The sequence below is a fragment of the Callorhinchus milii genome, unplaced genomic scaffold (assembly GCF_018977255.1).
Source record: "Callorhinchus milii isolate IMCB2004 unplaced genomic scaffold, IMCB_Cmil_1.0 Scaffold3, whole genome shotgun sequence".
Taxonomy (NCBI): Eukaryota; Metazoa; Chordata; class Chondrichthyes; order Chimaeriformes; family Callorhinchidae; genus Callorhinchus; species Callorhinchus milii.
The window spans coordinates 32,742,967-32,755,575 of NW_024704744.1; the positions used below are offsets into that span (position 1 = coordinate 32,742,967).

General features: G+C 39.1%; 1 protein-coding gene and 1 non-coding gene across 6 annotated transcripts in view; one reads left to right on the forward strand and one right to left on the reverse strand.

Annotated features, from left to right (window-relative positions):
* The first annotated feature begins 914 nt into the window (after nucleotides 1–914).
* trdn (triadin) overlaps nucleotides 915–12,609 on the forward strand; it is a 258,959-nt gene continuing 247,264 nt past the window's right edge. For all 5 annotated transcript variants that reach the window (XM_042333199.1, XM_042333200.1, XM_042333201.1 and 2 more), the window contains exon 1: nucleotides 915–1,425. In XM_042333199.1, coding sequence (XP_042189133.1) covers nucleotides 1,404–1,425 — 22 coding nt within the window. In that variant the 5' untranslated portion in view covers nucleotides 915–1,403. The remainder of the gene's footprint in view (nucleotides 1,426–12,609) is intronic.
* On the reverse strand, nucleotides 11,713–11,784 carry trnas-cga. Its single transcript has one exon. It is a non-coding gene; the product is annotated as a tRNA-Ser (tRNA).

Here is a 12,609-nt window from a genome sequence, read left to right on the forward strand (position 1 = left end):
AGATGAACTATTTTACATGTTAACTAGCTTCTGCAGGAGGCAGTTAAAGCTAAAGTGTCTCTTCATGCCCTCATTTCTAAGTTTGACTTCTTTTGGACCTCTTGACCTTATTGATAAAGGTGAATATGTGCTGTATACTCTTAAAATGTGGTACAATTTAACCAGTTCACGCAAAGGAGCTAAAAATGTTCAACAAGGTCTTTACAGTAAGCACTTGAAGCTTTTGCACTACTGAATGTTGTCAAGCACTCACGGACCTGGAGGGCAAGTAGCTAATTCCGAGCTGACTCAGTCGGTGGTTTATTTTCCTTAGATCATTAAGTTTTATAGTCTATAATTTTAATGCTCATGTTGACTGATCCTGCGATTTATTGAAGTTTTGTGAGAATAGTACAACAGCATGACATTATTATGTCAGGTTTCTTATTGATCCTGAGAGCTGTGTGATCCAGAGGTTGAGGCATTGAGTGTGGAACAGCTGAAAGTTTTCAGATTTCTTTTGTTATTATATTGCATCACCTTCAAGCAATGTGCTTTTCAGTGAAGACTCAATAACATGGACAGCTGTCTTGTGGAAGGCCAGTCACTGAGCATTGTGAGTTTCTTCAGTTAGTGGCAGAATGTGCTGGGTTTAAAGATGATCCACTGAACACAAACCATCAATACCACTGTCATGATTGTAAGGTGAAATAAATGAATATGTTGCTTGGCGAGGTGTGGCCAAATAGCATTTTGTGCAAGAGATTCAGTTGTGTTTAACATATCATTTGTATCTGATTGCAAGGCTAACCTCCTGACTCTACAGGCCCAGCATGACAGCTGGAATTTAAATCATGGGGGAATGAAAAATAAATGAGCTTTTGTACCCATAATTCATTGCCGCCTGACACCAGTGGTCTTGGGGCCCTCCCCTGGCTAAAAAAGGCAATGCAGAATGGACTGGGTATCGACTGCTCTAATAATAAAACTGAGTAATAATGGATAAGGTTACCTTGAAGCAAATATGTAATTATTTTGACCTGTACATTGGGAGCAGCAGTTACAACAGGGGAGGTTGCTGGGGCTTGAACTGGTGTCACACTATAAACTGCTTTTTGGTATCCTTTTCTGCTTTATCGTCCCTCCTAGCTGGCTGCCTTCAGATACCAAAGATTCTAAACAGGAGAGCTGGATCCAGATCGCAATACATCGTCCTTTTAGATTGAAGTGGATCTCCTTATTCCTAGCAACAAGTCTCCAGTTGCAGAGGATTTTGCTGGGGGAAGGACTCTACAGAAGCACCAGAAGTTCTCCATAATGCAAGCTCCCCCATTCATTTTTATTCATCTGATTAATCAAATCCTGCATAATTGAAGACTATCATTATCATTGAGGAAAGACAGAACATAAGAAACTTGATCAGTATGACTGAAAGCACAACTGAAGGTACTGTAAAAGAGCTACAAGTGTGTACCTTGTCATTGGCTCAGTATCAGTCGTTCAGCGTTAGTATGCAAACTGTATTTCCTTTGAAATTTGCTGTAAAAGTTTTTTAAAAAAACATATTTTAAGATGAAAATAATTCTTCTCAAGTTACTGTGTGAATTAGAAATGGCTGTACCAGTCAGCAGTAGAATTAGATTACCACAGCTTTCCATAAATAACACGGATCGTGTAGCCTGAGAAATTGTGCAGTCAGGCTTATTACTTGTGTAGGTGGTGGGGGGTATATTTATTTCAACTATGGATTAAAATGTATCAGGCATTAGGCTTTAAGCAGCATTTCTGGAATTCACATAAAGGCAGTATTAAGAAGAGCACCGTTATGCACCCTATCAATTTGCTTGTCTGTTTTAATATCTAGACTTAAAATTTAAATATGGTTGATAGGGAAGGGGGAAAAAGCTTTAGAGAGATTTGCTATGCTTCAATTAAAAATTATGCATCATAGTTTTCGAACAAGTATTTTCTGATTGAAATATATTTAATTTGTTAAAAGACCAAATGTACCGTAGCCTCTGAATCTCTGGCCTATTAATACTTTTCCCAAAATTGCTGACAAGAGCGTCTTTGCATTTCCCTGAAGTACTGGGAGTCCAATTAGTGCAGTAGGTCGTGTTTGTCAGACTCAAGGCTTCTGTAACTTAAACTTGGATGTGACAAGTTGTGGTGAAGTACTAAAACAGGTGGCATTCCCAGATGAACGAATAGAGAACAAATGACGAATACTGGCAAAATCAAGTAAAAGCTGATCCCTGAGTGTCTCATAAGAACTGGAGCCTCATATTCCATTTTTAATTACAAAATGGGCATTCATTAGCAGTGAATGATGAAGCAACTATAATAATGTGCAATTCACACTTCTAAAGTAGCTGACAAACTAAATGAACTACACTAAAGTTAAAAACCCTGAAACAACTGGGATGGTATATAAATGCAAGTTGTTGTTGTTGAAGTGGTTCTCTTCTGGACTAATTGTGTCAAGGTTGATTTTCACATGAGACCTTCCAGCAGCAACAAGAACTTGCACTTAATAATAATAATCTTTGCATTTGATATAGTGCCTTATCAAACATCTCAAAGCACTTCACAGAATATATTGTAAAGCGGATTGACCGTGTATTCTGTCGTTGAAACGGCCAATTGCTCACAGCAGTATCCCACAAATCAATTTATTTTGAGGAATTATTAACCCTGAAAACGATCCGCAAATTGACTAACAACCAATCGACTTACTGCTAGGTAAACAGAGGCTTGTTGTAGTATACCGTATATTTATTTATTAATTAATATCTACATTTCTATAATGGCTTACATGTAGGAGAACATCCTAAACTACTTTATCAAGTCTGAGCGAGTGGCTTGAAACTCGCCTCATGCTGGTGTAACAGAAACATGAAGGAGGCCATTGTTGTGAAATGGAAGGTTTGAAGGGGGTATAGGATCACAGAGCTACAATTGTGCAAAACTGTGGAAGCATATAAGGATGAGGATCTTAGCACCAATCCACTGAGGGTCAGAGAGCCAGTGGAGCTGGGCAAGAAGGGATGATGGGCTTGTGGAGCTTGATGTGGGAGAGAAGGGGAGACTGCAGAATTCCTGGGTGGTCTGAAGTTTCTGGAGGGTAGAGCAGGGAAGAACAGCAAGTGGGGCATTAGAGAAGTAAAATCTTGAGATGGTAAAGGCATGGATGAAGGTGTTGGCTGCACTGGGGATGAGGATGTGGCAAAGGCAAACAATGTTGCAGTGAAAGGTTTGAAGGAGAACTGAGTGTTGAACAAAATGCTGAGGTTCTGTACTGCAGTGAATGATTGGGGAGGTTGATATGGTTGACAAGCTGAGGTCAGTCAGTGGCAGGAGCAGAGCAGGATAGGTCTAACTTTTGTCAGCATTTAGTTGGAGAAAGTTTTGGTGGGACAGCTTCTCCATTGAATATACTAACAATGGTCAAAACATATAACATATGAAATCTAATTTCTAGTATTCATAAAAGAATTTGAAAATATCAAATCTTGCACAAACACACCCGTGTCTTATGTATCTATAATCTTGGTGGTCAAGGGCAACCCCGGACACTGCTTCTCCACCACAAACCAGCTCCTCCACCCATCCTCTCATACCATGACCATCCTCTCCTCCAACTCCAAATGCTAGGAGATGCTGGACTTCCTCAAGACCAAAATTGAGGGGATTCGCTCGGCTGCCTATGTCCTTTCCACCACTACCCCTCCCCATCTCTCCCTCACACTCCGGCCCATATCCAATTCCTCCCTCAACATCTTTGACCCTGTCTACTCCTCTTCTCTCACCTCCATCATGGCCAAATTGAAGCCCGCCATCTGTTCCCTTGAACCCATCCCTACCCCTCTCCTTACCTCCCAGCTCCACCTCCTTCTAGTAACAGACATTGTCAACCTTTCCTTGTCCACTGGCACCATTCCCACCCCCTTAAAAACAGCTGTCATCAACCCCATCCTCAAAAAAACCTTCCCGGATCCATCCTGCTCTCCAACTTCCACCCCTTCTCCAACCTCCCTTTCCTTTCCAAGGTCCTGGAACACATTGTTGCTGCCCAGATTCACTCCTTCCTCTCCAGGCCTGGTACAAACCTTACCTTTCACACCATCTCCACTTTGTCTCCACAAATTGCTTTTCTCCAGCCCTCGCACTGACTCGTGCAGTATTCCTCAGGGGTCCGCTCTTGATCCTCTCTTCAATAACTACATACAATCTTGGTGACATCATCTGCAGAAATGGGATTAACTTCCACATGTATGTGGATGACACCCAACTCTATCTTTCTGCTACATCCTTGATTCCAGGACCACTGTTGTCTGACATACTCTCTGCCATCAAGTCCTGGATCAGAGCTAACTTTCTCCAGTTGAATGTCAACAAGACCAAGTGTCTCCTGCTTGACTCCTGTCAACACCTCCACATCTCAGACGGAGACAGCATCACCATTCATAGATGGACTCACTGAGCCAGTCTGGAACCTTGGCGTCTTGTTTGATCCTCAACTGTCTTCAAACACTACAAGCATGCCATAACCTGCCATGCGTTCCCCCCACTCCGCAACATTGCCTGACTCCGCCACTGCCGAGACCTTCATCTACTCATTCATCACATCCAGGCTTGATTACAATAGCTCCCTGCTTGTTAACTCTTCCCTCCCCAATTCTTCCCAACTCTTCCCTCCTCAAGCTGCAGATCATTCAGAACTTTGCAGCTTGTGTCCCCTCCCACACCAGGCTCTGTAACCCTATCACCCCCACTCCCATCCTGCTCCACAGGCTCCCCGTCCCCCAGAGGACAGAGTTCAAAATCCTTGCCTCGCCTTCGAAGCCCTCCACTGCCTTGCTCCTCCCTACCTCTGTGACCTGCTAACCTCGTACCGGCTTGTCTGCTCCCACTGCTCAGTAGACTCTGGTCCTCCACATCACCTCCAGCCTGCTATGCAAGCAGATTTTTTGCTGGTAGACCCCCTCCTGGTATGTTTATGATCTCTAGATTTGTGGATTGATTTAAGAATCCCTCAAATTAAAACCCCAGGGTCAAACCCGTCTTGACTCCAAAACCTGGCAAGAAATTTGTAAAAATAAATAAATAAACTGCACAACATGAAGAAAGATCATTAATGCTGCTGCACATGAGATGACAGGTGCTACCATGCACCATGTTGGGAAAAGCTGAAGTTTGTAAATGGTGTGTGTGAAAAAGCTTTACAAACCGAGCAACGAATGAGGCAGGCAATGTGATAAATGTGAAAATAGGAGGGTTATGTAAATGACAATGCATGTACAAATATAATCCTTGCATTTGGTGCAGCACCTTTAAAGTTAAAAGGATCTCTAAACATTTCACAATATTTCTATAAAGGATAGTGACTGTGCATTTGTAGGCAGACATGCCACCAAGTTATGCTCAGCAGTGTCCCACAAACAGCCAATCAAGAGAATGATCCTGTTTTTAAAATCTGGAGGATTGTTGGTCAGGACACCGGGAGAAATTTTCTTCTCTTTTCAAATAGATCTATAGGATAGATAGAAACTTTAATGTCCACCTGAACAGATGGATGTTTAACATCTCATCTGAAGGAACAGCACCTATGACAATGAAACTCATTATCTAATGCAATAAACCAATTATCTCTCACAGTAAACTATGAGGGTAAAGTTCTGACAAGTGTGTTGAACAAACTATCTTCTGGCTCAGAGGTGAGAGTCTACCAATTTTGTTAGGCTGATACCCATGGCTATGGTGGGAAAGTGAGTGAATGTAGAACCATAGAAATTTATGGCACAGAAGTCAGCCATTCAGCCCATTGTGTCTTTGCCGAGTCACTCACGAGCAGTCCTTTCAGTTCCACTTACCTACCCTTTCTCTATACCTCTTTCCATGACTCTTTTTAAGGTATTTGTCTAGCTCCCTCTTGAAGGCCAATGTGGATTTTGCCTCAATTACCTCTCCCGGCAGTGAATTCCATTTCCTAATGACTCTGGCCATGAAAACAATTCTTTTAACTTCCCCATTTGCTCAATTGCTAATTATCTTAAATTATCACTGAGTCACTGACCAGTGGAAATAATTTCTCCATATTGACTTGATCAAAACCACTCATAATTTTAAAGACCTCCATGAGGTCACCCCTCAATCTGCTTTGTTGCAGCAAAAACATTCCAGTTCGTCCTGTCTCCACTCATAGGTCGAACCACTCATCCCCATGCTCATCCTAGTAAATCTCCTTTGCACCCCCTCTATTGCCTTGACATCTTTCCTAAAGTGAAGTGACCAATACTTAGGTCTAACTAACCAGTTATGTAAGTTTATCATTATCTCTTTACTTTTATATTTTATACCCCTATTTATAAACCTAAGATTCCATTAGCTTTTTTTTACAGTTTTGTCCACCTGCCTTCCAGGAAGGATTCTAAATGCGCCAAATCATTATATCTCAATGGTCACTAGTTCTGTTCAAAAGCAAAATTGGCATAAAATAGAAAGGCATCTATAGTAACATGTGGTGGAACCTCCAGGTCTGATGCATCTTATGTCATGGGAGGAAGCAAGCTGTTCAAAAACAAAAGCTGTAAAGGCACAGAGACTGTGGACCTTGGAGGAGAGGAATACATTAGTAGTAGGTAACTGTGCATACATAACAGTAAGTATGCCTCTGACTGTGATTATTACAGAGCAATCTTGTACATTCATACTAAATTTCACACAGAACATAACAAAGGAGTTTAGCATGTTTTGTACACTCTTTGTTCTAGTCTTTGTGAAGTGTGAATTTAATCCTGATATGCTAATTTCATGAGTGATGAATCAGATTACATGGCAAAACAAATTTAACAGAAATTGCAGCAGGCATGAGGATTCTAGAGTATGTAACTCCTTACATTTTATTGAGTAAATAATAATAATCCTTGCAGTTGATGTAGCACCTTATCAAATTGTTAAGACTTTTCAAACGATGTCCAGTAAAGTAGGTATTTGTAAGAAAATTCCACAGCCAATTTGTACACAGCAATTCCCCATAAACGAATGACCAATTTGTTTTCCTGAGAATTGTTGGCCAGGATAGTGGGAGAAATACCTCTTTCTTTTTGAATAGTATCATGGAAATAGTGTCTTTAATGTTCACTTGAACAGATAGGGAGGACCTCAGTTTAACAGTTAATCCCACAGAGCTGGTATTGCAATATCAGCCTAAACTTTATATTCAAAATTCCAATGCAGGACTTGAACTCACAATCTTGTGACTCAGAGGCTAGAGTGCTACTAAGGGAGCCAGGCTGAAAATTCACTAAACTGCAAGGCAGATTCCAGTGTAATGTACTGCGGTATAATTGGTTTATTGAATTAGATAATGAGTATCACTAAAATGTTTACTGTACTTATTATTACTGTTAACACTTGTTTATTGGTCTGTATAATAAGGCTGTGATTTTATGTTGGAGATTACCAAAATGTATTGTAAATTTCATCAAAATGTAAATGCTGCAGATTGAAATATGCAGTGATCTGGTCATGTGTGAATCAAACAAAATTAAACTGAATGTTTCCCAATTTACAATATATGCCTCTTAGCTACCCCTCCTTTCCATTTTTATTGCTGCAATACATTACACGTGCCAGTGCAGCTGCACCCATGCTTTGGGTGAAACCTCCACAGTCCATATCACTCACTGCTATGGTGATACATTAAAATAATCTCTTCCTTAAGATCTGCAGGTCTGATCTAGTTAAATGCTCTACTGACTTTTCAATGTACCTTTGCACAGACACAAGTTGCTTTTTTACTGCCTTGACAAAACCTCCAGAGGTTGAATATTTCCGTGCAGGTTCCTGCTAAGATTAGCATTAAATACAGGCAATTCATACACCAGTGCAATCTGCTGAGATGTCACTGCTGTTTACTGTTTACAAAAAATAGTGAAGAGAGAATGGTGGACCTCAGAATTTAAAATTCTTGGATCTGATTTGCGAAGAGGAGAAATATTAAGCTATATATCTCTTTTTGATGTTATATAAATGCGAATTGCAAAGATCCTTGCAGAGCACAGTGACCTTAGCTACTCCATGTGCTCCTGAATGCCAGATTCCAGCTACTTGAAGAGCATGGAAAATGACATTGGCAGGATGTCATTACTATGGAAACAGACTGCTACACAGTCATCCCAATTGGCAAAGTGGACAAGTGGGTCTTTAATGCTCTGTCTTGTCAACAACACTTACAATCTTTTTTAAGGTGATGTGTTCGTTGCAAAAATTATCAAACATTCCTTGTTGGCATTATCACAAACCAGTGATGAATGTTAACCTAAATGCTGGGATGTATTGTCTTGAAAAATATTCGGGGCAGATTTTTATAAACTGTTTATCATTGTTAAGCATGTTTTGTTCGATGACATATTGCTATAAAAATACACTGCAATATTGATGTTTTTTGTTATTCAGGGTTAGGAGTAATACAAATAAAAATAACAAAAAATGCAATCTCTTCCATTCTCCCTGATAGCAAATGTGTGCCTTGCTGTTGAGGAGGATGGAGTTAGTAGCCAAGCTCACTGTGCTCAACCAGCTATTCACAATCATATAATATCACAACATCAAAAAAGGATATTTAGATTATGATTTCTCCTCTTTGCAAATCAAATCCAAAAATCTAAAATCCTGACACCTGAGGTCCACCATTCTTCTTTGACTAGTTTTTGTAAACAGTAAACAGCAGCAACATCTCAGGAGATTGCACTGGTGTACGAATTGCCTGTATTTAGTGCCAAATTTAGCATTCTCAGGAACCTGCACAAAAATATTTTCGGGAAAGAGAGAGAAAAGGCCATTCAATCTCTGGAGGTTTTATTAAGGCAGTAAAGAAACAACTTGTGACTGTGCAAAACTACATTGACTCCATCCTCCCCAACAGCAAGGCACACAAATGAGATCAGGGAGAATGGAAGAGAATGCAATTTTTTTCTTCTTTATTTGTATTACTCCTAACCCCAAATTGTATTCAGTAATTCAATTGAGGGATTATTCTCTTGTTTTACCATGGGCCTGGCCTGATGGACTACAATGGCTTTTTCAATCCTACGCATTGCTATCTTCCTACCTACATACATATGGTACTAGAATTGTTATTTGTGGTTAATATTAGCAAACAGTTGTGATAATTGGGTGTTATATATTTTGGTGTTTCTCTTGCAGCAAATGCTGATTTGTCAGGACAATAAGGCACCATATCAGTCGTTGGCTGATTGAATGTTAATGATGGTCTGATTTAATTGAAGAGAATTTCGCTGATGCAAACTGCACGCTCCACCAATGTTTACACAGACTGCTGCTTTAATGTTTTGCTGCAAGTCTAATCTAAAAATGATTATTTTGTCAAAAGCATTTTAATTCTGACACTAGTTTGTTTCTGCAGCTAAAGTCATATTAACACTTTTTGCACAGTGCAACTCCTCCTCAGTGTATATTTGTGTATCCTCAGTGAACTTCTGATATGTTTAGTTGCTTCTTGTGGAATCAGCAATCAAAGTTTAGTGTTTAGATTAACACCTCAAACTGGTAGTCATCAATGATTACCACTGAATTCAGTATGTCTACTTGCAAAGTGAAGGGGGAGGTTGGAATTCTTTAACTGCAATTTGAATATCGCTATTTTCTGTGTTGCTAATGTAATTTTTGAATAGTAAATTAGTATTCTTTTTATTAACGGCCCATCTCCCTAGGTGATATAATAAATCCAGAATTCTTTTTGCAGCGACCATTTTACCCATCATGGGACTCAACTCTCCGTGTATTAAACTGGAGTAACTTGTAAATACCACAAAGTATATACTGTATTCATATCTACTCACTATATTTACATAGTATTGTTGTGAAAATAACACTATCACCATTCAACAACAATATCTTGCACTTATATAGCACCCTCTATGCCGGGCTGCGTCTCAGAGCGTTTGGTGGGTTCAAAATCAGCAGTAAAGTTTCAGAGTGTGCTTGTAAACTGAAGTTTGCTTGAAATTTATTAAACTCCAGTTTAATAAATTTTGGAGAGTTGGGAGTCCCATGATGGGTAAAATATTTGCTGCAAAAAAGAGTTTCTGGATTTATTCACTGGTTTGCTAACTACCTGTATTTGCATTAAATGGTCAAACCTCAGTTTACGAGTTTAACTTTGCTGCTGGTTTTGAACCCAACCCCAAATCAATTGCAATTATGTGTTCAGGTTCAGTGTGAATTAATTGGTCAAAATATCTACAAGTGGTCATGTACCGAAACTCAGAATGAGAATGGTGATCAAATAGTTTAGATTGAATTACTTTACAGGGATGTGAAATGTGGAGGGAGTTAGTGGTCTCCAAAACTTTAGAGCAAACTAAATAATAATACTAATCCTTGTATTTGATATAGCACCTTATCACATCTTCGAGACATCTCAAAGAGCTTCACAGAATATACTATAAAGTTAATTGACTGTATATTTTGTGGATGAAACATGGCCACAAAACATACAGCAGTGCACAGCAGCGTCCCACAAACACTCGTGAATTGAGTGATCAAATTATTGTTATTAATTAGATAGTAGGTATAGAGGTATTTGTGCAAATAAATGACAGAGAGGTATGGAAGATAGAGAAACGTAACATTAATTTTAGTTTTTTGAGACTGTCCTGATAGATTTCAATGGCTTTCATCCAATAAATGTATCTGTTCTTTCGTGAATTTTATTGCCTTGCTCCTTATATAATGAATAATAAGAAATGTGACTTTGATATTCAGTATGCTTTCAAATGTCGTCTACTTTGCATTTTTTCAAATGCAACTATAATGTTGTCGTTCAAGTGGATATAATGTTCTTTCTTTATATTCCTTTATTCAACTTCTCACATGTCATACATGCATATGCCAGACAGTCTTTTGTGAAACTACACTGAATAAAGTTTTCACCAATTCTATACTTGGCTTGCTCTTTGCGTGAACTCAAGAGCTATCCTTGTGTGTGCTCTCAGAGGGGTTTCCGTGACCATTAGTCATTTTTTCAGTTAAAATCGGTGGAACTTGATCTTTAATGTCTAGGCCTCTTGTAACATGATCACTGATTACTGGGCACAATGTGATCTGCATAGCTCAGCCCAAGTGCTGCTGATGGCATCTGGCAAGAAATAATGAGCTTCTGACATCATTCAGATAAGAAAGGCCATGAAGCTATTTTCAGCCTCTCTGGTTTAAATGGAAAAATAAGGGCAACATGTTTTAATTAGTATTTCCTTTCTGTGTTAGAGTATATTTAGGTTTTATTAAAATGTTTGGTTTATACTAGTATCCTGAGTTGAGCTGCTTATCTGACTGACATTTTAGTATAAATCAATTTTTTTCTCTAATTTTAATTTAAAATTCTAAAAACAGCAAAGAACGCTGTTGTGCCAATGCTAGTTTTACCTCTTTCACGTGTACTATCTATTTTTATCAATTTCATATCTGGATAACTATAATAATAATAATCCTTGCATTTGATATCGCGCTTTTCACGTCTTCTATTCGTCTCAAAGTGCTTCACAGAATATACTGTGAAGTGAATTGGCTGTATATTTTGTGGGCGAAACACGGCAGCTAATTGCGCACAGCAGCGTCCCATAAATAGTCATGGCTTAGGTGACCAAATTATTATTGTTTTTTTGAGGGATTATCAAGCGTGTGGAGTAAAGAAACTTGCCCAAGGTTTCGCCCTGCCGGGAATCAAACCCAGGTCTCTCTCTTTCGAGGCGAGTGCTCTAACCGCTGAGCTACAGGACTCCTAAATACTGAACATTTATCACAGATAAATCAATAAATGGAGGAATATGTGCGTTATATGGCATCTTTAAAATAAATTTACATGCACTTTCACGTTTTATTCTCTTTACTTTGTAAGACCTGTGTACTTTGAGTGCAAATTTGTTTCGGTTTGCACCCCTTGAGATCCCCTTGCTTTTAATAGTAGTACTAAAGGAAAAGTCGCATCCAACTAGAGATAGGCAATATGGAAATAAAATTGTTGCTGGAAAGTTGAGTGATAGTTGCCTTCAACTATCACCATGAATGTCTTTATTGTAAGATTTGAGCAGGTATGTCCACTAGGCACTTTGAGATCTTGGTTAAGACATTGACATAAGAACACCAAAGTCCTAGCTCTGATATCCAAGTTTTGGCTTCTCCAGGCAACCTGTGTAAAGGATCTGAGGATGAGTTGGTTTTGGAAAACTTTTTTTCATGGCTGACTGAATCCTACACAATCTTCATTCATGGAAGAATCTATCCTAATACTTAGTTGTGCTTGTTCTGACTGTATAGCTGCTTAGATCTGAACACATCTCTGCGGTACTGGTAATTCTGTAGCATTAACTATGCTGAATGTGATTTCCTGTGGATTGCAATGCAATCATTCAGTGTTCAAGGAAAGCGACTGCTTTTTTTCTAACTTTCCAACTTCTGATCCAGAGCATTGTACATCTTACCAAAGGATTATGAAGGGAACAACTCAAATTGGCTTTCCTCATCCCACCACTCACAGTCAGAAATTACATTTATTCCATGTATCTGTGTGGTACAATGAACAAATAAATAGTGCATTTTACAGTT